Source organism: Epinephelus lanceolatus, chromosome 13, assembly GCF_041903045.1.
Source record: "Epinephelus lanceolatus isolate andai-2023 chromosome 13, ASM4190304v1, whole genome shotgun sequence".
NCBI classification, from domain to species: Eukaryota; Metazoa; Chordata; class Actinopteri; order Perciformes; family Serranidae; genus Epinephelus; species Epinephelus lanceolatus.
Genome location: NC_135746.1, coordinates 22753773 through 22781195, shown reverse-complemented (window position 1 = coordinate 22781195; position 27423 = coordinate 22753773). Strand labels below are relative to the sequence as shown.

The following is a 27423-nucleotide window of genomic DNA, read 5'->3' as shown; positions in this document are numbered from 1 at the left end:
TTATGCAGGAGAAAAGATAAGACAAGACAAATTAAACACTGAAGGACAAATGGCACATGGCCTATTGCCCATGAAAATAGTTTTATTTAAGCATAGATACACGAGAACAAAACTACAAGTGCTTCAGTCAGGTAACCAGATGAGTTTTTGCATGGTAGCTAATGGCCCAAACCTTAAAATGAGAAGCCGCATTCTTGTGGATGAAGAACCATATGGACAGATGAATGATATTCCAGTTCCTGATGATTATATGACCTGCAGTAGAGCAGTAGGACACACTGTAGACTGGTATGATAGGTTGTAGTGGAGGAAAACAAGACCCACTGAGTCAAAATCCAGCTCAGGTTAAGACATCAGTGTAACTTTGAAGGTCTGCTTCATGTCCTTGGCCGACTCACACTTCCTGCTGCTAATTGTAACACAATGGAAGAGGGAATTGGCTACTATATAAAGTGTGTGGAAATTGTGTCACTTCTTTTGGTTAGGTCATCGGACACAGACATGGTGACGCTATTGAAGCGAGCCAGTCATGCTGGAAGAGTTGCCCCGTTTTTTTTTTTCTCGCCACGGTTACTGCGCTCACGTACGTGTGTTAATGAATTATGTATATTGATAGATTCCCAACAGAAGCTGGAGGATGGGCATTTTCTTTCCGTGAGAATAAACAAGAGAAATTATACACCATGGAAGCGTGCAGCCGGTCTATAAATAGAAGCGGTGCTTTTTTTTTTTTTTTTTTTTGCCCAGGGATGTAGTTGCATTTTTACAGGTCAGACTGTGATCTCCTCTTAAGCCTCTGCATTGAGATGGAGCCGACACATCTCTGGGGTGCTGTTGTGACTCCAACAGGGGCCCCTTTAATCTCTAAAAGCAGGGGTGCATCTCCTGGAGGGAAAGGAAGGGGGAGGGGGCTTTTATGGATTTTTATGATTGGAGGATAGTCATGAGGTGAAAGGTCAGATTTGAGGTGCAGGGATTTGAATTTGAAGCATCATATGAGGGAAGTGAGTGGCGTGTGCAGACGCACTGCTCGTCAGTCTCCCCTTTAAAAGCCTTCACAGGAAATCAATAGTGGTCTCCATAAGACTTAATCTGGGATCCACACTACTACCGTGGCAGGCGGCCAGCTGAGTGATGTGTGCGGTTTAAACGGCCCCCGCATCCTGCCCGCTTATCTGGAGGTGTCCCGGTGATCGCTCGGCTCTCTACTCATCTCGTCTGCCTGCTTTTTTTTTTTCTCCTCCTCTTCTTTTTTTTTTTTTTTTTTTTTTGCTGTATCCCAGCCCTCCTCCATCTCTTCCTCCTCTTCCTCCTCCTCCTCCTCCTCCCCTCCCTCTCCCCACTAAGTTCGATGCGATCGGCTCTGGGCCCTGCCGTGAGTTCTCGGTGCGGGCGACAGCGCTGCTGAACATGGCGTCAGACGGGATGATTTTAACGAACCACGACCACCAAATCCGGGTCGGAGTCCTGACAGGTAAATATTCCCATCGGCTCGTGCATATTTCGCTCACGTCTCCATGTTGCCATTTCCGCCGGCGCATCTTCATACATGTCGGCTGGCTTTTTTTCCGTGGCGGCTGCTCTCGGTCTCTCGCTGGCGTTTGCAGCCTCTTGAAGGCGACGATTTTAAAACCCGTGTGTGTGTGTGTGTGTGTGTGTGTGTGTGTGTGTGTATGTGTGTGTGTGTTTTTATCTCTTCTACCGGTATGCATCCATGTACATGCCACATTATATCCGTATGCGGTGGAAGCGGGGAATATGCGCTCTGCATCGGTTTGTGTCCGCTCATGTAGATTTCTCGTCGAGCCGTTTTCCCCCCACTGCTGAGGAACAAGAGCTCAGTTTATGTGTATTGAATAATTCATGTCCCGATCTGCTTGTCAGAGCTGAAAATTACAGCTGACCGTGTGTGTTGTGTCGCCGCTAAAGATGCCCGGGCTATAGATCGTATTATTGACACCCAGCTGACCACAGCGATTTTTTTTTTTTTTTTTTTTTTTGAAGTGTTGCTCACGACAGTTGCTGAAGGTGGATGTGGTGATGAGCGCATCCTTGGCCTAGGAGGAGGAGAGGAAAAAGAAATCTGTGAAAATGCGCGTCGGATGTGGCTTCTTGTTTTGTGAATGACAGTGCCGGCAGAGTTTAACATGACACATGATAGCGGTTTTGGTGGTGGTGGTGGTGGTGGTGGTGGTGGGGCTGAAGCTGAACACACACACGCACACGGGTAAATCCTCCTGACATTCCTGTGAATGCAACGCGATGACGGCGCGTCTCTCACTTGGCAATATTGGGAACGTTATGCGCTTGGATGCGATGTGCGGCTGTGAGGCGGCGGATGGTGTTAGAGCTGGTCGCCGCCGGCCTTAATTTTTCCTCCTATGTGTGTGTGTGTGTGTGTGTGTGTGTGTAGCCTATTGCTTTGTCATGTTTCTGCCCGTCAAACAGCGAATCCAGCTTGTTGTCATGATCGGAAAGTAAATTCTTGTTGGAGGATGTAGGGAAGGAGGGAGGGTGGTGGTGGTGGTGGTGTTGGTGGTGGATGCATGATCTGTCCAGAGGAATACCCTCCCCTCCCTCCCCTCTCTCCCCCCCCCTCTCTGTCCATCCTGTGTGAGGCTGGGTCGATCAATATTTCATGAAAGCCGCGATCTCACACATACGGCATTCCTCCGTATGGAAATCCAGCACGGAGGAGGGTGGTAGGCGATGTGTAGCGATGGAGGAATGACTGTGTAAAGACCCCACTCTCTCTCTTGAAATCTGCCAGGGAAACCCCCACCACCAACAACACAACAGCCACCCGTTGTCTTCCTTCTTCATCCCTCCTCCTCCTCTTCTCCTCTCCTAGTGCTGGAGAAGGAGGCAGAGAACGCTGTTCGTGGTGCTGAAATCCAGCGTCACTCACAAATCAGTGCGGTACTGACCCTACCACGGTAAATACTGCATCAGATAGGTACACCCAGGGATACAGAGGAGGAGACACACAGCTAAAGTCACCACTTTTAACTGTGTGGTGAGGAATGTGGAGAACATGTGATGGAAATGATGATCAGGATTTGGTTTTTTAAAGATCCAGTGTGTAGGGTTTGTTGGCAGACATGGATGTGTGTTTTCTTTGGTGTATAGTCCCCTGAAAATAAGAACAGTTGTGTGTTTGTCACATTTATATCATAGGGAGCGGGTCATCGTCTGTGGAGATCGCCACGTTGCACTGCCATGTTTCTACAGTAGTTCAGAACAGACAAACCACCTACTGTAGGTAGAAGCCCCTCAGCGTGCCTTCAGACCTAGAGTTGTCTTGCTTTGGTCCAAATCAGGGACTAATTTCATCGCAAAGTTACGTAATTGCCTAGAATTGGTTCGCGTTCTCGGGGCAGCATTTACAAGCAGACCAGATCAAATGCCTTGTGTGAGAACGCTGCTCTTGATTGGTCAGAATTTCCATGTGGGAAAAATCCAGGAAGTAAACAAAACGTTGAAGAAGAGTACACTTGCAAGATAAATGTTACACTTTCTAATGTCACAACTACACAGGTTGATTTTAGCGCTGCTCATCGTGGACTATATTGCTGTCATTGTTCATTTTAGTCAAACCATACAGTTTGAAAACGAGGCGCGGCTCCAACTAGAAAACAATGTTTTGATGCATTGGATGTGCTGAATGTGCATATTAAGGCAGTACAGGAGGAGGTGCACATTAATAATCCTCCAGGACTGTAACATGCTCATGTTTAACCCAAACAATGTGTCATGTGACTGCAGTTGGTTCAGATCCGGGTCGGAACACGGTCTCTCGGCCTGGTTGTTTTGGTGTGCACCTGAGTGTGATTGCTGTGTTCACACCTGCCCAAACGAACCGCACTCAGGGGGCAAACGAGCTTGAGTTGGATTGAAGCGAACCAAACAGGGCAGGTGTGAAAGCACCCTTATTTACGCAGTGTTTTTACTGGTTTAAATCAATAGGTCAGTTTGTTTTGGCAAGGAAGAGACCTCTATAAAACCCTCCTGAATGTCTAGATCAGGGGTGTCAAACATACGGCCTGAGGGCCACAGCTGAAACGCCACAGGGTCCAATCCGGCCCACTGGATGACCTTGTATACCTAATAGTGGTGCACTTGTGAAGGGTAAGAGGTGTCAGGTTTCAGAAGTAAGTTAAATGCTTTGACCATAATACAGTGCTTTTCTTTCACTTTAGTTTGCTGTGGTGTCATCAGGATTATTACACAGGAGTGGGAATGTATAGAAAAATGCACATGTAATGACACTGAGTAGTTGACCGTCTGAATGTGGAAAAACTAAAAGATACTGTGGAACTTACATTTATTCTTCTGAGGACATCACAGGCTGTTTGTCGTCTGTTTTGTAAATGGATTAGTGTTTTTAAAATGTACTTCTTTCAACAAAAAAAGGGAAAATTTTGGAGGCGTCTGCTATTTATAGACTATTATGCAATGGTTTTACTGCTGCGATCCCACCTGCAATCGAATCTGACTGTATGTGGCCCATGAACGAAAATAAGTTTGACACCCTGCCTAAGAATGAGCTGTTTATATCTGCATAGGGAGCGGGTCCTCATCTATGGAGATCACTGCGTTGCACTGCCATGTTTCTGTTTCTACAGTAGCCCAGAACAGACAAACCACACGCTGGCTCCAGATTGGACTATTCGTGTTTTCACATCACTCACTGTAGTTAGAAGCCCCTCAGTGACAAGGGTGTCAGAAAAACACAGATTTTTTTTTAAATGTGAAACTGCTTTATTCAGTGTTTTTACTGGTTTAATTCAACGGGTTGGTTTGTTTTGGAGAGGAAGAGACCTCTGTGGATGATTCGGCTCCTGGTAAAACCCTCCTGAACCTCTTGCTCTGAAGGTAGAGAAAATCGGTGAGCACACTTTAGCAGGCATGTCTGCGACATGCCAAACATCATAGGTGAAACACTGATTTCTGACATGAAACTGCTTTATTCAGCGTTTTTACTGGTTTTGTTCGCCTGATTCATTTTTTTTCGAGAGGAAGAGACCTCTGTGAATAATTCGGCTTTGGATAAAAACCTCCTGAACATCTGGATCAGAAATAAGGTGATCACACATTAGGTTATCAGAGAGAAAACTGAGAACACCTTAGCAGGTGCTGAGCTAGTGGCCTGTCTGCAACGTGCCAAACTGCATAGGAGAAACACTCATTTGTCACATGAAACTGCTCTATTCAGCGTTTTACTGGTTTTATTCACCCGGACTGTTTGTTTTGGAGTGGAAGAGACCTCTGCGGATAATTCGACTCCTGGTTAAAACCTCCTGAACATTAAACACTGAAGGAATTCTAACCGGGAGAAGTTTCCACTGGGTGTAGTCTGCACAAATAGACTTTCACATCATTTTTTGCTTATGTAGGTGGTTGTTTGCCTTATGTTGTTCACCAACAAGAGGTCAGAGCATACAATTACTTTTTTTAAAGCAGTACCTCGATGCCCACGCCACATCAGAGGGGGCTAATTTCTGTATGTGTCACCAGTCACTTGAATCCCCAACTGTATCCCCACTGTAGTGACAGATTGCCAGTTTGATCTCGCTGTGCCGTGTTGACAGTTCCAGCGTACATGTGTCGATGTTGAGAAACGCAGAGACACGACCGACAGGCTTATTTGTCTTTTTGATATATTTGTGTGTGTATATGTGGAGTAGGAGGGCTTGCACTATCAGGGGAAACAAAGCATCAAAGGAGTGAGGGGGGGAAAACGGTACACGGTGGCATTAAGTTGCCATGTTTTACCTGACCCTTAGCCTTTTAAGAATCTAATCGTGGCAGGATTACTCATGGCTACATAATGCTGTGTGATTTTTTTTTTTTTTTTTTGTGAGTATATGTGTGTGTGTGTGTGTGTGACATGATGAGTTTTGACAGCAAAAAGTCCCCCGCTGTGCTGCCACGAGGAAGCAAAGCTCCGAATGTTCAGGTTGGCACTCTCTTCTACCGCCACACCTCAGTCTTATACATCCACAGTGCTCATGCCATTAGTCTGCTGTGTTATAGGTCCTGTGTGAGCGGAATGCTAATAGAGTTTGGAGCAGTGCTCAATCTCCTTTCCTGCAAAGGGTCAAAGGTCAGTCGTCCACTCCTGCATCCAGTCACCAGGGAGGAGATGAGACCTTGGCTCACCCTCCTCCATCACTTAGCCCCACATCCCTCTAGACAGGTGACAGAGCCCTGGGGACATCTCTGTTTAGACCCTGGACACACAGCGCAGGGGAGGGTGACGTGTCCAAGTGTGTGTGTGCGTGTGTGTGTGTTTTGTGGATTGTTTGAATAAGAGGTGGAGTTTATTTGCAAGGAAAGGGAGGTAGGAAACTTGAAACAGGATAATTGGGGTGAGCATGCTGTCACTTGTCAAAGATATCACACCAAAAACGTGACCTTTGTTAGGAGTAGGTGAAAGCTTCTCACGCTGTGATCAGCTTGTGATGTGTGTTTTTTTTGTTTTCCGTTCACCTGTTTCTGTCGACGTGTTTGTGTATTTTGATGCATGAGTGCTCGGTGCCCAGTCTCTAGCTGTCGGTGTTTCTTCCTGTCGAGCACGAGTTTTAATTGTCCTGTGTCTCTCTCCCTGGGCCTGCCTCAGGGTCTGGGCGCACAGCGACACACTCACTCACTTCGGCTGAATGTGTGCGACTTAATTGCTTGATGCGTGTGTATTTGTATGCAGAGATGCGGTCGTAAATGAAGAGTTGTTGCCCCAAAGTTGTGACAGGCAGAGGGCCGTGCAAACACTCCAAAGATAAATTATGTTTTCAGACATTTTCATTTACTTCATTGTGGAGATGCTAGCTTTCTACTCTGACACAGTAAGATGTATAGTGTGAATATAAAACACCAACATCTGTCTTGACTTAAAGGTCCAGTGTGTAGGATTTAGGGGGGGAAAATTGGCAGAAATGGAATGTAAATTATAAGTTTGTTTTCTTTAGTGTATAATCACCTGAAATGAAGAATCTTTGTGTTTTTGTTATCTCAGAATGAGCTGTATATATCTACATAGGGAGCGGGTCCTCGTCCACGGAGATCGTCATGCTGCACTGCCATGTTTCTACAGTAGCCCAGAACAGACAAACCACACACTGGCTGTTTTCGCATCACCCACTGTAGTTAGAAGCCCCTCAGCGACAAGAGTGTCAGAAAAACACATTTTTTAACGTGAAACTGCTTTATTCAGTGTTTTATTGAATGAAGTCAGCGGGTCGGTTTGTTTTGGAGAGGAAGAGACCTCTGCGGATATTTCAGCTCCTGGTTAAACCCTGCGGAACGTCTGGATCTTGAGCTATCAGAAAAAATAGCTGAGCACACATTAGCAGGTGCTGGGCTAGCGGCCCGTCTGCAACATGCCAAACATCATAGGCGAAACACTGACTTGTAACATGAAACTGCTTTATTCAGTGTCTTTACTGGTTTTATTCACCTAGTCCATTAGTTTTGGAGAGAAGGACACCTCTGTGGACAATTCGGCTTCTGGTAAAAACCTCTTTAACAATGAACACTGAAGGAATTTTAACCGGGAGAAGTTTCAGCTAGGTGCAGTCTGCAATCCTCGCTGCTAGATACCACTAAATCCCCCTAAATCTAACAGTACAGAGTCCTTGTCCACTGATATCGCCATGTTGCACCGCCATGTTTCAACAATAACCCAGAATGGATAAATCTAACACTGGCTTTAGATTGGGCCATTTGTTTATTTTTGCATCAGCCACCATAGTAAGAAGCCCCTCAATAACAAGGACATCAGAAAACGCTGTTTTTTTATGTGAAGCTGCTTTATTCAGTGTTTTTTACTATATTAAATCACCAGGTTGTTTTGTTTTGGAAAAGAATAGACCTCTGCGAATAATTCAGCTTCCGATAAAAACCTGTGTGGATCCTAAGTTATCAGGGAAAATAGGTGAGCCTGTCTCTGGCATGCCAAAAAGCATTGGCAAAATGCTGATTTATAACATGAAACTGCTTTATTCAGTGATTTTATCTGTTTTAATCACCTGGTCGATTTGTTTTGGAGAGAAAAGACCTCTGCTTATAATTCAGCTCCTGGTAAAAACCTGTTATCAAAGAAAAAAGGTGAGCCTGTCTCTGACATGCCAAACTGCATTGGCAAAATGCTGATTTTTAATTGCCAGTTTTAATCACCTGGTCTGTCTGTTTTGGAGAGGGAGAGACCTCTGCGGATAATTCGGCTCATGGTAAAAACACTAGAGGAATTCTAACCAGGAGAAGTTTCAGCTGGTTGCAGTCCTCACCCTAAATCTTCCACACTCTTCCTTTAAAAAGGTGTGTTTCATGTGAGCATATCAAGATTTTTCTAGGAAACCCTCTACCCACATGAGAGCCAGGCTGGGTTACACCACACATTAGACACACGTCACCAGCTGAGCTTTCTGCATTTGTAAGCACATATGAGTGTGCACATGTGTGTGCTGTGTGTGCGTTTGTGCCCTTTACATGTGCAGTGTGTGTATACGCATGTGACTCTGCTCTGCTCTTTGTCTCTCTGCGCTAATACTGAGCTCTGGCTGGAAAACACAGCTTAGCAAATCCCCACGGCCCCAAATATAGCTACTGTATGCATACCTACCATGATCACACACTAAGAGAGAGAGAGAGGCTGGCAAAAGGCATTCAGTAGCTTTTAATCTGTATAAAGCCAGTGTGTATGTGTGAGACCATACTGTGTTATTATACGGCAACTTTCCATGCATGGGCAGCCGATGCTCTTGGATGTGTGGCTTGATTTACAGCACATAGACAGCCCCATTGATGCTGGCTGCTGAGAGTGTGTGGGTTAACTCCAGCCCTTCCTCAAAGAGACGCGAACACACACTCAGCACCGGGCTTCCAATGAGGAGCCAGGGCAGGAAAGCTCCACTCTGCGACAGACAGCACACATTTTTCCCTCTTCTCAATCTCTTCCTATCTCTCTCTCTCTCTCTGTTTCGCTTCTATTTTTTTTTTTTTTTTTTTTTTTTTTTTTTTAGCCTTGGTTGTAGCAACTGAGAGAGGCTCAGGGATGTGTGGGCGGCTCTCTAAACTTACATGTCTATCAGAAAGACATGAATCGACGGCAGGCAGGCTTCCCAAAACAACCACATTTAGATCGCTCTCTCAACCCTTCTGTTAACTAATTCTGTGACTCCCTGGAAGCTTTTATTTTGGCGGAGTGGTGGTCCATTTCTTTATCAAATGTAGTCTGCATATTGAAGAGGTTTTTAGAAAATCAATATGTCTAGTTTGAGACACACCACACACTGATAATCATCCATACACATATGAGTTTTCTGAAAATGATTCATCCTTTGGTATAGATCACGTGTGTGTGTGTGTGTGTGTGTGTGTGTGTGTGTGTGTATGTGTGTGTGTATTCCCCCTTTGCTTGTCTGCGTGCACGTGGGCTTGCGAACATGTATGCGTGCCTGCTCGTGTGTGTAGTTGTCTGGCTGCAGATGGGATAATAACTATTTAATCTGCTTTTCCACATAATTTAATCTCTGGAGTTTGTCCCAAGCTCACCTTAACAGCTCAGGCGCTAAAGAGGCTCACTAGAGAAACAGGAGTCAAGTCAGCAAGAGGCGACCTAGCGTGCCAGAGCACCTTGACCAAAACTAGGAGAGGCCGTCATCTGTCACCGAGCGGCGTGGGCGGCTGCCAGGTTATGGAGCAATCTCATCTCGCTGTCTCTGTCTGAATGACTCGATCTACTACAATGCAAGCTGAGGGTTTTACAATTAAAGGGAAGCTACAATCTCAGTTATTGACATCATCAGACAGGGACATAAGAAGATTTTCTCCCCAACCTGCTATGGCTATTTTTATTCTCAGTTCAGATTTGACTGCATTTACCAGAATGCTTTCACCTCAGTAGAACTCAGGAAGTGTCTCTCAGTGTGTGTGAGCATTTTGGCTTTGGTTTCATGATGTGAGCAGTACTGATGGCAGAGCTTTTCTATACAATAAAAAGAGGTTGTCACGCTGCAGATGCAAAATAGTATAAATCCTATGGCTGCATTGCACTCTGATCTATTCAGGCTTTTATTGGTAGAGAAATGATGTATCATGGATTCTGTCTGTTGTGTATAAATGTTGGCACTGTACGTTGCTGCAAACCATAGATATGTTATGTTTGTACGTTTCATATGTAGCGGATATGTTACTTTTGTATGTTACATATGTAGTGGATATGTTACGGATGTGTTACGTTTGTACGTTTCATATGTGGTGGATATGTTACGTTTGTACGTTTCATATGTTGTGGATATGTTACGTTTGTACGTTTTATATGTAGCAGATATGTTACGTTTGAACTTTTCATATGTAGCGGGTATGTTATATTTGTAAGTTTCATATGTAGCAGATATGTTACGTTTGTACGTTTCATATATAACAGATATGTTAGGTTTGTACGTTACATATGTAGCGGATATGTTACATTTGTACCTTTCATATGTAGCAGATATGTGACTTTGTACGTTTCATATGTAGCGGATATGTTACGTTTGTACGTTTCATATGTAGCGGATATGTTACGTTTGTATGTTACATATGTAGCGGATGTTACGTTTCATATGTAGCGGATATGTTACGTTTGTACATTACATGTGTAGTGGATATGTTACAGATGTGTTACGTTTGTACGCTTCATATGTAGTGGATATGTTACGTTTGTACATTTCATATGCAGCGGATATGTTACGTTTGTACATTTCATATGCAGTGGATATGTTACGTTTGTACGTTTCATATGTAGCGGATATGTTACGTTTGTACATTTCATATGCAGCGGATATGTTACGTTTGTACATTTCATATGCAGTGGATATGTTACGTTTGTACGTTTCATATGTTGTGGATATGTTACGTTTGTACGTTTTATATGTAGCAGATATGTTACGTTTGTACTTTTCATATGTAGCGGGTATGTTATGTTTGTAAGTTTCATATGTAGCAGATATGTTACGTTTGTACATTTCATATGTAACAGATATGTTACGTTTGTACGTTACGTATGTAGCGGATATGTTACATTTGTACCTTTCATATGTAGCAGATATGTGACTTTGTACGTTTCATATGTAGCGGATATGTTACGTTTGTATGTTTCATATGTAGCGGATATGTTACGTTTGTACGTTACATATGTAGTGGATATGTTATGGATGTGTTACGTTTGTACGTTTCATATGTAGTGGATATGTTACATTTGTACGTTTCATATGTAGTGGACATGTCACGTTTGTACGTTTCATATGTAGCGGATATGTTACGTTTGTACTTTTCATATGTAGCAGATATGTTACATTTGTACGTTTCATATGTAGCAGATATGTTGAAACTTTGCATTTCCTGTATGAGTTTTTGTGTGGTTAGGTTTAGCACAGAAATCACTTAGTTAGTGTTTGGGAAACAAAATATATTTGCTTAAAATTCCCAGTTTGGTCACTGCAAACATAGCTTGAAATAAATGTCAAAATCTCATGTTAAAAATTTCCCGTGTTTGTTGGTTTTGAACAGTGTCTGCGGCTATCTGCAGATTTTAGATAGTTAGTCAGATTTTGCCATCCAATGTCTCCTCCTCCTCCACCTTTGAGGAACTCAGCTCATATGCATTTGATTTACCTCACAAATGTTAATGGGGCGGCACTAGCTGAGTCCATAGGGACTTGGGTTGGGAACCGGAGGGTCATCTGTTCAAGTCCCTGTCCGGACCAAATACGGAGCGTGGACTGGTGGCTGCTCGGGGCGCCGAAATCATGTCACGAGGGATCATGTCTCTGCGTTGAACTCAAAATTCCTGTGTAGTGGGATAGCATAAACAAGGGCTTAGCGGTACTTCAAAATGATTGTTTACTGATTTAATGTGAAATTGCATATTTTATGCAGAGTTTTCCACATATTAATTTATTTACGATTAAAACAACTGCTGGTATGTTTTGATTTTCACTTTTTGGAGCTGTCGGGATACCGTTTGGTTTTTAATTGCACCACATTCTTGCAGCGCAGAGCTTACTCTGGGCACAGACGGAGCAGCACATCAGGCGTAGTTAAAGTGAAACTTAAACGTTTATTGTGCTGAGTCTAAAAGTTTGCCTCTGCAGCAGCAGCTGCTCCTCTCATCTGTAGATTTGATCTGAGCCGCTGTGATAGGATTTACTGATCAGTTATCCACTCCATGACTCAAAACTCCACAAACTGAAGCTGAGGGAAATTATTTTTAGTTTTTTACATTTACGTTTATTTACATATATTTATATTTACATATTTTAAATTGAAATATTAATATTGTGTTTTAAATGCATGTATGATAACATCATGTAAATAATTAATTTGAATAATTTATGTTTCTTTGCGTTCTCACTCTACCTCTCCCAGCATCATCTGGTTTTCCTTCACTATCCATGAAGTGTGATCATTTATATGCTTTTGTACAGTCATGGTTACAGACTTTCTCCCCGACTCCCTGCACTTGTACTTTGAGTGTAATTCATTCACCAAAGGAGGGATAAAACTCACAATAAGCAAAGTTAAAGATGAATTTCATTGATAGCCTCTTTTTTTTAAAAAAAATCTACATATATTGCAATAATATCATTATCGTGAACTCTTTTGGTCACAATAATTGTGTGGTGAAAATCTGATATCGTGCCAACCCTAGTCTGTAGTCTGTAACAGTGGTAACTGCGTTAAATCAAGTTGATTTTTTTTACATGTAATTTTGCATGTTTTTACCATGTTGTGATAAAAAGTACATAGATATTAAAGGCGCTACATGTAAGAATGTGGCCAAAACGGTTACTGCACTCAAATTCAAACTACTGCCGCGAGTTGTGTCTGCCCCCGCCTCTCCTACAGATTCGAGGTTGCTGGACAGCGGCACGCTGGAGACTGATTTGTTTGCTCACAGGCAGCTGCCGTGGCAGGGCCATGTGACCGCGTCCCTGATCTTCGGTTTTCCAGCGGACCGTTCGAGCAAGTCCGGCTTCTCTGCTGCTAACGCTGCTGCCGGGATACAGCTGAGGAGACTGCTAATGCTATGTACCGGGACACTGCTAATGCTGCTTGCTGTGCTGCTGTAGCTCAGTCGTAACTGTAACTGATGATGAGACTCTACTGACTGCGTGACTGGTAGACGGTGGTGGGTGGCGCAACAGGCCAAAACACAAATTTAAAACATAAACATGATTTGTAGACTGTAAAGTTCTGGCTGTACTATTGTTGTCAGTGAGATCAGTATGTTATATGAACATTATTCCTTAGTCTCTGTGACATATTAGGAGGATTTTACGACTGTTTGCTTTAGATTTCTTACATATAGCTCCTTTAAGGCTGTCAAAAAATGCATTAATTTTGAGTAATTAATCACAGAAAAAATAAGGTGTTTAAAAAATGAATGCTGATTAATCATGTTCTGAGGTGCCCTTTGACCCGGTACGACGAGACGGCACTTCTCGGCCTCATGAATGGAACATTTAAACTTAATAAGCGCCCAGAAGGAATTGATTGCTGTTCCTGCAGTAAGGAATTTTCGTACCATCGGAGTACTTCAAGCCTAAAATATCCCCTCAATGCAAAACATATAGCAGCAAACCTAGGGTTCATCCCAGTACCCGATCTCGCATTCACATTTCCGTCACTTAGATCTTTGCCTTCAAAGAAATGGGGTGTCTTCTCCTCTGAAGCAAAGTATTGTCCATTTCTGATGACGGCGGCAGCCGATTATAGTTGGATCAGCCATCAGTAGGCTTTATGGGCTTTATTATAACAAATTATAATTCTGTAACTCATCAAAATGATGCTCAGGAATGATCAGTCTCACGTGTGACTGAATAGAAATGACGAGCAGTGACGTAAAAGTGTTTTTTTACTCACAGACAGACTCTCTCTGCATTTAGTTGTATTGATAATAAAAGCTGATGAGGGAAATGACAGATTATGAAGAGAAAAATCTTTCTAATAAATGAAGAATGTTTGCGGTCCGGTCCTTTTGTTGTTCAGATTTTTAACTAGATGGCGAATTAGAGAACAAATGAAATATAAAACTTGGGAGTAATACACTTGAGTTTAATCTCTTATTTGTTTTCACTCCAGTGATATTGTGATGTATCAGATCAGTCCGATCAGCTGCAGCGGTGTCCAATCAACAACTGATATTCAATCAGGGGGGTGTGTCTGCTGATAAAAGACTTCCGCAAAGGCTGCACTTGTGTATCCTTGCTCCCCTCTCCTCTGAGCACATTTAATGAATTAAGACGTCCTTCAAGATGCCGGATGTCAATTGATATGCAGGTCAAGTCATCGAGGATAGAGGAGTTGTAGAGGGATACTGGGATAAACCCCTAGAGATCCGAGCTAGCACAGCCTCTGATGCTAGCGCTAGCAGCTAGCCTCGTCAAGCCACTCTCGACCAGGCGTTGAAACGCAAACTGAGTATGTCTACCTGTGACTGACTGACGAACTCCCTTACGAAATGGACTGCAATGGACTGTAGATCAGTTTGGGTGGTAGAGGACCAAAATCCAGCAGTAGATATATATTGGAATTTTTTTTTTTTTTATCAATACTTTGTCCATAGGCTCCTCAAGCCATCTCAACTTAACTTTGACATAGTACAACACCATAGTACCTCAATTGAAACACCTGGTCTCAAACTCAGTCGTAGCATTGGTAACATCACATTGTCTACATTTGTTCTGTTATCCGTGGGGAGTGACAAAAATACACCATCAGACTATAAAGACATGGACATCAAATGGATGTTATTTTGATACAAACGTTTTACTCAATTAGGAAGAGGATAAGATAAGATATAGACTGTTGTTTAAAGATACTTCTTACAAGAGCCGATATCATGTGCCGTCTGACTGCTCAGCCCACATGCATATTTGAGAAGTCTTCGCTAACTCCCTCACCGCCACTAGTCTACCTGTGCTCCCATTAACATCACAACGTTATTATCCCTCCCCCATTTTCCACCCTGTTGACGCTGAGACAGCCGAACGTAACACGCCGACATAGCTGACATCATGACTGGATAACAAAAAAAAACCCACAAAATAGATGTTAAAATTCGGTTCACTGGTGATATAAAGATACGTGGTTTGGATGGGAATCAGTGAGCCCCAGGCGTGTGTCTACCCACTAGCATGATTTTATTCCTCCTTTTTTTTTCTTCTTTTTTTTCCTGCTTTGACCCAACTCTCTGTGTCTGTCTATGGTTGAATCATCTCTAAGCTGCTACTGGGGTGTTCCCTTGCAACAGTATGTGGGCATCTGTTCAACAATATGCTAGTTTGAGAGGGATACACTTGGAACAGAGGAGGAAAAAACACACACGCAAATTGGGCATACACTTGTTACTGCTTCGTACTTCTCATCCAATTCTCTGATCGTCTTTAAGACACGTTTGAGGGACTGTTTTGTTCATACTTTCCTGTATCAGCCTTGATATGTCTGGCTGTGGAATCAGAAATATTCATATCGTTAAAATCCAGAGGGCCACAAAGACAAAATGGCAGCGTTGTTGGAGAATATCAAGCACCTGGGTGGCTTGTGTACTAGAAATATCTTTGAGCCCTTTGTATGCATGTGGTCAGACAAGGATTTATCTTTCCGTTGGGCAGGGCTCGCACTGTAGCAGTGGTTAAAACACACACTGACCCCTCTTTCTGCATTGAACACACACACACAGCTGTGACAGTGGACAGCGGTAAGGCAGGCGGACCACATGACCAGAATAGACAACACAGGATCAGGGACACGAATGCAGAATGAGAATTAAGTCTTCACTGCAAAGGAATTATTTTCGAGTAGTGGGGAGTGTGTGTGTCAGAACAGGAACACACCCCCTTTTCTCTCTGCTTCCACAGCCCACGGAAATAATCCTCCCGTACTGTAAATAGTCTTTAATTGGGATGCGAGTTAGAACAAGAGGCAGACGGTATTTGGCGGACAAGGAGCAGAGTCTCCTCCGCTCTCGTAGGCTCTTGTCAGCTCTCCAGAGAAGAGCTCCATCGGGGGCTGCCTGGAAAGCTATTCCCAGACTGGGTGCGTAGGTGTAGGAGAGTCGGTCCGCTCCTCACTCCCTCCTGGCCCTGAAGCAGTGTTACAGTCTGTCATTCATTTGAGGTGATAATCACAGGAGGCTGGCATAGCCAAAAGACAAAAGAGGGAAGATTGCGCTCGATATTTTTTTTTTCTCCGAGTAAGCAAAAGAGCAAAAGAGATGCTGGAGCCTTTTAGTGTCAGCACTTATCTTGTTTTGACTAAAAAACTGGCATCGTACATGCAGAGCTCGAAGCTGTTGTTTTCTATTTTTGTTTAAACAGGGAAGACTGTTCTGAAATGAGTTGTAACATGTTCCAGCGAGTGTTTGATGAGTGGTGAGGTGGCTGTGTCCAGACCGTCAGATTGATGGTGATGATGATGTGCAGCGTCCTGGGTCATGACAGGTGAAATTCTCAGTGCATCTCAAAAGCTATTAATAATTCAGATGTTTTTGCCAGGGAGGCTTAAGGCGAGAGGTCTACTATAATTCCTCACATGCAAATAATACTATTACTGAAATGTCATATGAAGCTTTTAATGCAGTTTAAGAACATTTACATGTGTGGTGGTGATTATCAGACTGCTGGTGCTCTGATAGGGCCCTATGAAATTCGTATTAATTTTTTCCACATTCTGTTGGTTCCGTGTTTTAGGTTTTAATTTTTTTTTATTCTGTGTTTTATCAGTTAGGCATATTTTGTCATCATAAAAAGTGTCTAATCTAATGTGGTGGGTGATTAAAGTTTCAACAGTTCAATAAGAAAACATTCAAAATTTAATGAATATCAATGAATTTGATGTAAAACAACATTACACTATTTTAAGTCACTATTTTCAATAATTTAGTAACTTTCGTCGCAACTAAGTGAGATGTCTTACTTTACAAGAGACACAGGCAACATGTTTTATGCTTCCTTGTAATATAATCCAATTAATCTTATTTCCATATGTGTATTAACCCACCAATTTATGGTATTAACACTCTAGTAACATCTTATTTTGAAAAACAGACATAGTCATAGGTGTATCCTGGCCCGTTTCAATGCATTTAGGCTACAGGTGGGAATAGGCTTACAGGTGCATGGTACACCCCAACATTAGCGGCAGCGGCCAGTTTAACTAAGGACATAAACTGTAACTGTGTAAACTAGCTTGAAACAGACCCATGAGACGCTGCCTCTTGGCGACCCGAGAAGCACAAGAGGTCAGGATCTGACCCAGCCTGGCTGACCAAGAGAAAGGCTGTGGTCAAGCTAGCTGTAACTGGCATCTGCGTGATCAAACCTGCCGACGCTAAAGTTCGAGGCAGATGTAGTCAGAACAGAGTGATTTCTCGACTGCTACTCAGTTTTGTCTTACGCCTACTTGTATGTGGAGAGCCTGAGCACGCAAAGAGAGGAATACAGAAGCTAAGCACCCGTAAATGATGCCCAAACATAGCAGCACAGTTTGTGTTCTATTCATTCGGCTAAGGCATGGTGAAGAAATGCTCATAATGGTAGGGAAAACTGTGATTGTTTTATAAATTGGATCAGCTTTTTTTGCAAATTCCACAAAATCTGCATTTTACAACTTTCTATTAAATAAAAATTACATTTTTATTAAATCAACTGTATGATGCAAATCAGCTCTTATGATTCTGCGATTAAATCCGTGTTCTCTGCGTCATAGAAATCAAAGGGCCCCAGAACCAGTCCCATTTCTTATGTCTACCCCTACCCCTTGTTTTGCGTACCCCTTTGCCCTTGGAACAGAGTTACAAGCAGCGTTGACAGATGCACGATATATATCATATTTGTATAGCCATTTTGCCCTCTGTACAATTTACAATAGATAATGCCAAAATTGGCCATCATTTACAATTGTGACCATTGTGTGACAGTTACAGTAAGTAACTGGTTTTAGTTTGTGCTGTCTCATTTTAATTAATTTCCCAACATGATCAGAATAGATCTTACTGTGTTTGCACATCTCTTCTGACATGACCTCTTTACAGCCAATCATGCTTAGTGTAGGTCATGGTGGACATGATTGTGAGCACAGCTGTCAGATGGGAGCTTGAATTTTGTCACTTAGGTGTGTTGTGTTGAAGTTAAATTGTTTTGACTGCACCAGTAAGCCTACTTATGACATGGAAATGTGTCAGACTTTGGGACTTTAATACACAAATCAGCAATAGCAATGTAACATTTAGCTAGCGAACTAGTTAGCTGTAGAGACATCAGTATACAGATGCACTGACACAACATTAAACTAAGATAATACGATAGTTATTGTAATTTTCCTTTAATCTTTATTAAGCAGTTTTGTTGCTTGTGATGGCGGTTTGTAGGCCAGCGTGGACGTTAGAATCGCACTAGTTCCCTCATCAGAAAGCCTCCTGGATTACTGCTGAAAATAAGCTCTCTGGCAAACAGTGTTAATACTGCTTACTTGTTTTGTTCAGCAAGATAATCTTCACAAAAAAACACTATTTTTATAATCATCAAAACCTAAATGTAATCATCAGAAGTAAAAAGCTAACGCTAGGCTATAAACAAACTACACCATGGTCACATGACCTAACATCACCACCATAACAACACCGTAAAGCTGTGTTCGGCGCAGCAAAGCGTGATGACGTTCTGTAGTCTCGTTTAGCCACTTGTTAGCAACCGCCTTTTTTTAGACTCATAGAAGCTTCAAGGTTCACGAGTGGGGTGTTTACCGATGTATTTTATATGAAACAAAACATGATAGTCTCCTAAGCTTGTGTTAACCACAGACCTTCTTTCAGGCATCTAACCAAAAAGCCATCCAAAAAACCCACTGACTTCAAGACAAGGTAACTGGGAGTGCAAACATGCTAACTTACTTCCAGGTTTTAGGACTTGTTCCTGGGGTACTCTGTTGTGCCAATGACTTCTCATAACACTCACTTTGGAGGGCTGTTTAGCCCTTACACCTCGCCCTATCCCAGCAAGAATCAGGACACCCTACTCCTAGACACAAACGAAGGAATGGAGGGGTAAGGGCTAACTGGTAGGGGCAAGGGGCATATTGGGATTGAGCCTTACACTGTGTGGCTGGCTAGCAGAAATTATGCAATATCTCCATCCCAGTGTCGGTTTTTCACGCTCAGTTGCAGGATCTCCTCCCAGAACGTTATGCTGACTGAAACGACAGTATGCCACTGCCTCACACAATGTCTACACACAGCCTGTTTGGCAAAGCAGCACGTTAGCTGAGCAGCAGCAGCGAGTCCTTAGTCAGTGTCTACACTTGTTGTGAGTGTTACCTGTGTTTTGATAGCGCTCAAAGCCCAATATTCAGTCACTGTAATTGGAAGTGAACAAAAAAGAAAGAAGACTTTAGCATATAAACATGCTTTGGGTCACAGATTCTACCGTGAGGGACACACCAAGGTCAGACTTCTTTAAATTCTGCATATTCTTTTAAATGCACCTCCTCAAAAATATGACTTTCTGGCTTGCTGACAGTAAACAAACATGGAGTTTAAAGAAACGCTAATTCATCTGAATTTTTAGAAATACCAGATTTGCAATTTGTGATCCGGCAAAGCCATCACCAGTGTGAACTTTCTCCTTTCCAATTCTATTACAAAATGAATTTGGACAAAATGGTGTATTTTGGTCTTTGGAGAGAGATGCGATTTCTTTTAGTGCTCTTTCAAAGAGTTGATGTTTGAGTTTCATTCCCAGGTTGTCAAATACAGACGCTTTGGTTTGGTGGTTCGGTTGGACTACCAACCCAAGTTTGTTGGTATTGCAGCTATCTTTCCTCTGAAGCTTACCATCTAAATGCTACAGTAGGTCATCTTCCAGATTGATTGAAATCTAATTAATTTCCATTATTCCACTTCATTGACACATATATATTGGGCAGTTGAACCCTGTAACTGTGACACTGCAGCTGCTGCAACTGTGAAACAACCTTTTGCTTCGCAGACAAAAGACACTTCCTGCTTCTTTTTCTTTCTCTGGTTTGTTTTTTACACTCCTCTGGAGAGACAGCTGTTGGGCCCCACCCCCACCCTTTACTCGGGTCGGTCCCTCGCGATAACCTGTGCAAGGAGAGAAGCCGCTGAGTGATGGCGATACAGATCGAGATAAAAGATACAGTGGCATGTTTTAACTGATGAGTCACTCTCGTGGTCCGCTGCTGCTGGATCCTGTGTCCTGGCTTGAGGTGTTAATTAGGGCTGGGAGGGATGGAGGGGGCGAAGGATGCAGGAGGGACGAGGGGGAAAAAGAGAAAGGGAAAAAAATCACTGATTCATCAGCGTTGCCCTGCGTGCTGCCACGCCGCCTGACGTCTTTATCAGTCCTCATCTAATAGGTGTCTGAAACACATACCTCTCTCATGTTTCACTTAGGGGACGAGGTTGGCTCACCTGTATCTAGCATCTATCACAGGCTGACGGGGTGCTAATGTCACAGGGAGCTCCTTGTGTAGAGAAGGGGCTACGCTAACGATGCTAATAGTCTCTGCAATACAGTGTAACCATTTTTAAACCATAATAAACTATTTGGAAGTGAACGCACACACTTTAAAGCAGTGAGAATTCAAAATACAAAGTGTTTCAAACTTGACAACTTAAACACTGTAAATGGGTCCCTTTGTATTTCCTGTGGGAATGTTTTGCAGTGTATTTGAAGTACATCAGCTGACAGGATGTGAACATGGTGCCAAGCTGCCTACCAATGCAATTCCAGTGAAATTGTCCCTATATGTGTATATGATTTGGTTTATCTGGTTGTGGGGTAACTTAGGGCCCTGACACACTAAGACGACAGTTGGCTGTTGATCAGTGTCAGACCGTCAGTGAGCGTCTGTTGCCCTTGTTTTTGTGGTGTGTCACCACCATTGGCACTAGTCGGCCCTTGTTGACTGTTTTTCAGCCAATTCAGCATGTTGAAGCTCAGCACACGAGAAGAGAAACAGAAGAGAGAATAGCAAATGTCGAAAAGGTGCGAGATCAAAACAAATTTGTTATATTAGATAGATTTTTCTTTTAGCCATTGAGCTCTTCTGCAGAACCACTTTGTCACTGTTTGTGTAAAATGTTCACCAGCACATGGTAGACAGGCTTTGCTCTTTTAACAGTGGGGGGCTGTGTTGTCAATGTGCTAATTGGCTAACTAGAGTCTTGAATGTCTTCCTGTTTCCCTTTTTGACTAACGAATACAGACTACTGCTGCCTGCTGCTATGGAGAGTTATTTCCTCTCACGCAGGTGTCGAATAACGTGCCAGTTGGCTGTCGGCTGTAGGCATTGTGGTGTGTTCAGGCGCAGCTTTTAGGCTGGGACAAAGGCGACATGAGAGAATGCAAAAGTCGTCCTTCGTTGCCACTAGATCTTTGATTTTGGTTTGGTGTGTCTGGATCTTAAAGTGTTAACATCAGGTGTAAAGGCAGGTTGACAATCTCCAAGTGGAGTCAGGTTGTGTCGTTTTCTTGGTAACTCGAACACAATTGGTAACATTTTGTGCCAAATCTGAATGAACTTCAGAGTGTTATGTGTTGTCAGACAATTCAAATAAGGTACACTATGCAGGAATTGTTGGTTACCTTTCGTACTTGGCCCCTCCTCCCTAAACTGCTTGAACATATGTTGCAAGCTGTTGTGCTATTATATGAAAGTTACTTTTGTTATAATGGAAAGCCAATACTTTAGCAAGCTATCTTAGCTTACTGCCAGCACCTGCCTGTCCAACAGAAAAACAGGAAAACTCCACATTGCTCTTCATCCCCATTCTCTTCTTCAGTGCTCACTAGATTTGTGTTTTTTTGATTGCGGTGTCTGCAATTTTGTAGCCTCCTCTTGGATGTGTGCTGCTACTACCTGATTGCTACATTACTTTTGTTTGAGTCTAGCATAGGTTTTTATGAAAATCCTGCGTAGTATACCTTTAAAGGGGCACTCTACTGATTTTGCATGTCAAAGTTAGTTTAGTAGGCATGGGAGCACTACTCAGCTGGCAAAAAAATGGAGCTTTGTTAAATCTGAACTCTCCCAAATGACTTGAATTATCTTGGTTTGGGTGTAAAAAATTAAGGCTGTGTTGCAAAAAGGGGACTTGCAGTTTGGAGGACGTAGTCATACCTTGGGCTGCCCCCAACTAAGAATTTTCCTAGTCCACCAATAGTTGTCATTTAGGGCCATTAGTCGACTAGTCGCCCGCATGTTTACGCTAATAATTTAATTATTAGAGTATACATTTTGGGCGGGGCAACACAATGGTTTGAGTTAAAGGTGTGAGACAGAATAGTATCAGTAACATTGTTAACACTGTGCTACATTACAGAGAAATACAAAACCGTACTAATGAACCTTCATTAATATAGGCCTATATTTTATCTACAAGTGCACGTCACACACTGAGCGAGCCGCCTGTTAATGACGCTGTCGGCAAAGCAGTAATGATTGTGCTAAGTGGCTAATGGGCATGTAGCTACTGACATGTTTCAGATGATACGTCATGTTTGTAGTTAACCAATGAAGATGAGTTTACACATCACCTTGGGTTTGTCCTTCACCTCTCAAAATGATCCCACACTTTGGATTTCCTGCCCGACATGTTATTAACTAGCCTGTGGAATAACCACAGGTACCAGCCCTGGAAATTAAGCTGACTCCTGTCTGACTGCTGAGCGTGGCCACTTCCTGTGTCTGTCCTTTCAAATTAAATTCCCACATGGTCCAGATATATAGGGTTGTTTGTTTATTTTGAAAAGGTGCAGCTCCTAATAGAGTTTCAATTTTTTGTTTGTTTGTGTGTTTGATTGTTTTTTCTGCGACTAAGCGACCAATGAAATCTTGCCGACTAATGACCTTCAGGTCAACTATCATTTGGTGGACTATTCGGTGGCAGCCTTAGTCATACCAGACAGGGAGGGCCTATCAAAAGACACTATTGAGTTACATTATGAGAAGATTTCGTTTTTCTGGAGCTTGACTCATACTAGGGGCTAAACGGTGCGATATCTCGTCCTGTGCTGCTTCAAGTTTTACCACTCTTGTCCTACCTACGTTCTCTTCCAACACATCGTCTTTTCTCTAAATGAGGATTTTGTCTCTTCATTTAAAATCCTGCAACACATAAGTGACAGTCAAACAAGTCAACAAGTTATGTTCCACTGTTGCAAACCTGCGCTCTACCTGACCATGATATGTCATGGATAATTCAGTTTTGATGCATACAGCCCGCCATAAAAGATATTTCAGACATACTTGAAAGCTTACTTATTCATCATCACCTTTGACAAACTGTTACTCTTCTTAGTTTCATTTCTGTCTTTCACATATTCTCTTGTTCTGAGCACACCTTTTCTTGGTGTTTGAAGCCTCTTTAATTTGTTATTTATTCGATTGCTTGGTTTTTCTTAATGAATTTGCACTTGTTTTAACTTACTCTGTTGTTTCTTGCTTTATTTCAAAGCACTTTGAGCTACACCCCCTGTATAAAAGGTTTAGTAGTAGTTAGTGTAATAAAAGATTTAATAACTTTAGAAAATGAAAGGTTTTGAAGCCCCCTGGGCGACGCAACAACAGCTTCCTTCTTCTACTGGACCCTCAGCGGTGGCAGGAATCAGGAGTAGAGTGGGGAACTGTGACGGGAACTATGTCTCAGATCTTCCATGTAGCGCAGCAGCTATTAAATCTGGCTCGCTGCAAGAAGAGACGGGGAACTTCATTTATGTCAACATCACTCAGGTTTTCAGTATTTCGACATTTTGTTGCTGTTTGCCAAACAGAGGGAGAGAGTCAGGTGCAGTTTGAAGAGGGTCGGGGTGGAACACAAGAGACAGAAGAAACGGAGCCAGTCAAAGTGAAGCTATGATTAGTAAATAAAATGCACAATGTGTGTAGCTTTTGTGTACAACTGCAAAATATAGCCCCTTTAATTTCAATTCAAACTTGCAACAGAAAAGATTTAGGTTATAGGAGCCATCACTGCCACATAATATGATCGGGCATTCGTGAGAACAAAGACGAGCATCTGTACCAAGAAGGTGGAAAAGCACCGCTGGGAAGAGGTGTAGCGCTGTGTGACTTCTGGCTGTCACCCTTGGCAACGGCCCTTCCGCTCCTTCTTGACACGCTGCCAGGGTGTCCGTTGGCTTGTCACTTGTTCATACCCTCTCCCTTGCTCTCTCTTTCCCCTCCATTTCTTCTTCCTGAGGGCCACAAGACCGGCCATGTCGAGGTGCGGTGCGCTGATTGATGTATGTGGAACCACCATCATCCGAAATGGGGAGAAATGTTTGTATTTTTACGATGAATCCAGAGGTGACACACTGATGAGGGAAGAAGTGTCTAAAATCGACGTGTCGTTTGATGGTTCTCAATGAAAAACGCTTCTCCCTGCAGTGTTTACAGTCGCTATGGAGCAAGCGCTGCGATTGCATTCATAATTGACAGTAATTATATCAGTCATTGGCTTGCTCACACATTTATATTTACATCACTTTCACTAATCAATTCCATATCAATGATAATTGAAATCGAGTTTGACGAGTGGTACAAGACTTGGGACTTCCGAGATAAATATAACGCGCTCTCTCTTTCCCACTCATACATCACATCTTATCTCAAACCATCTCCCTTTTTCTCGCTCGCTATTTTTGTCCCCGTCTCCTCACCTCTCCTTCGCTCTTTCTCGGTCCACCTTTCTCACTTTTTTTTTTTTTTTTTTTACCTTTGCTGTCTGTCTACGCTCGGCTCACTCCATCTCCCCGGAAAAGCGAGGGAGCGGGCAGTACAGGGGAGCATGTACATGTGAATAATGGACGAGGGCAGCTTCTCCCTAACGAGGTGTGTTTGATGGCCGACCTCAGCCCGCTTTGTGTGTGTGTGTGTGTGTGTGTGTGTGTGTGTGGGGCCAAGGTGTTCTCCCATTCTCCTCCTGTATTATTCAGCGTCATGCCTTTTCCATTTCTACCACAAAACCCTTTCAGATCATGGCACCTGGGAATCAAATGTTAATAGACACCCCGCCCACACACTCACACTCACACTCACACTCACATCACAGCCACAAATGCTCTTCAACACACACACACGAGAACCAGTTTGACTGACTTGACGTGGCTCGACAGCTTTGTTGCCCTTTTGCATCATTTAAGCTCTTACAACAGGCATGACTGGTGGGTTTTCAATCTCGGCACATGACTGTGTACATTTGAAAGTGAGTGAGTTGGCGGGGGGGGGGGGGGGGGCATTCTCACTCAATTTCCTCTGTTCTGCTTCATTGCCCCACCTGTTCTTTTGTATTCTGTCTTCTCTTATTGTGGCAGCAGATTTATGGAGAGGAATAAGTCTCAGTACTAGTGACCCACTTGGAAATTCCACATGAATACGCTGAAAACCCAGACGTCAGGGTTTGGCACCGGCACTTAAACATGTGATGATCGCAGGGTGTTTGAAGAGTACCAGAACAAGAGCTGAAATGATTAATCGAAAATTAATCAGCAGCTATTTTGATAAATGATTTACAGTTGACTCATTTTTCGGCAAATCCTGCTTTCCTCTATCATTTTTTAATTGAACGTCTTTGGGTTTTGGACTGGTGGATGGACAAAACCAGGCTTTTGAACATGGCACCATGGGTTACGGAAAATTGTGATGGCTGTTTTGTTCTACTTTATGGCTGTTTTATCGACAAAATTGTTAACTGAGTAATTGAGAAAATAATCAACAAATTAATGGACACTGAAACTTGCTGATAGTCGCAGCCATAGTTGAAGTATTTCACTTGTGGAAAGATGGTCTTTTCATAACATTGGGCTGAAATTGGTGCGATATGACCAGAGAACCACACTGGACCACCAAATGCTTCCGCTGGTGGCCGACGTAATGTGAGATTGGCCTTTTTGCAGCAATCAAATCAATATGATGGATGGCTGGCAACAAAGCATCTTGAATTACAATTAAACAGTAAGCTGATATACCGTAAAACTTCAATTAAAAGCCCAGTCCCTTTTACTAGCCTGGTGTGGCTACACATTTTGACAAATAAAGGCCTGTCTCAATTAGAGGCCTGGTCTTGGTGCCAAGCTGAAGTTCTTCGGATGTATAAAACCAGGTCCTTGGCTACCTCAAATTAAGTGTCCATTCCTTGATTACCCTGTAAGTTACTCATATTCCTTTAGTCCATAAGGGTCCTCAGATCAAAAGAATTAAAAGGGTTTTTCATTAAAAAAAAAATTGTGAGTATTGTTTTAACAGGATAAAGTGGTGTTGTGTCAGTAAGTCGAGTATCGCAATCATCGAGTGTAACTCTCTCTGTCTCTGATGGGCTGTCTGTCGGAGCTAGATCAAACGAATGAGTCATAATTAATATATTATCTGAAGCCTAATTTTGAAACAAGTAATATTCATACTGGTTTAAATAAACAATTTGATTCTATTTCATTTGCTGAGCTACAGTTTTGTGTGAAAGGAATTAAAGGCCTGTTCCAAATAACGGCCTGTTGATTTCAGCAATGTAAGCAAATAATAGCCCAGGCTAGTAATTGAAGTTTTCCGGTATGTTTCTGAAAACATTTTATGCAACGCTGTAACAGTTTATATTTGATCAGCACTGCCTAGTCTTACCTTTTGATCAGAGTTTGGTCTGAGGGGCAGCGCTCTCTCTCAATCCGCTACTCTTTAGGTACGTGGTGGCAGGCATAGGAAGATGTGAAAGTACAATCTGTAGTTTTAGCAACAGGCCTAGAGGCAGTGCAAACAATTGAGCTTGGAGATGAGCAGGGAGATCTAGGCGCTGGTTACGACAGTTACACTTTCTACCCTCATTGTTATGATACAAAGCTGGTTGCAAATCGGCAAAGTATCTCTTTAAAATTTAGCATCCAAATGTCAGTAAATTCAGGCATCGGGTGACTGTTGCTTGCAGAATTGAGACACTGTTAATAAATTTAAAAAAAATGTAGAATTTCAAATAAAATTGTTTCATGAATGTACCCTATGTTAAAATTATGAATCTTAAATAAAGGGCATTTATTCAAGGGTTGCATTTATTAGTGGATGAGAAAGCCAAGACAGTCGGTCGATCGGTTGACTTATCAACTGACAGAAAATTAATCTACAACTATTTTGATAATCGATTAATTGTTTCAGTCATTTTTTGTGCAATGTTGCACTGATTTCAGCTCCTTCAATGTGAGGGTTTGCTACTGTTCTGTGTCTTATATGACATTATGGACTGCTGGCCAGAAAACATTTAGAAGAAGTCAGCATTGTCTCCAGGAAATCAAATTGATTTTAACAAATGACTAATAAATGTTTTGAATTAGTGATTACTGGGGCAATTTATGCCTTGAGTACTTTAGCATAGCA

General features: G+C 42.6%; 1 protein-coding gene across 9 annotated transcripts in view; it reads left to right on the top strand.

Annotated features, from left to right (window-relative positions):
* The first annotated feature begins 1248 nt into the window (after positions 1-1248).
* gphnb (gephyrin b) overlaps positions 1249-27423 on the top strand; it is a 165078-nt gene continuing 138903 nt past the window's right edge. For 6 of the 9 annotated variants that reach the window (XM_033648396.2, XM_033648395.2, XM_078173893.1 and 3 more), the window contains exon 1: positions 1252-1474. In XM_033648396.2, the coding sequence (XP_033504287.1) occupies positions 1411-1474 (64 nt within the window). In that variant the 5' untranslated portion in view covers positions 1252-1410. Of the gene's footprint in view, positions 1475-27423 lie in introns of all 9 variants that reach the window. The other 3 variants (XM_078173891.1, XM_033648392.2, XM_033648390.2) reach the window with 2 other exon arrangements.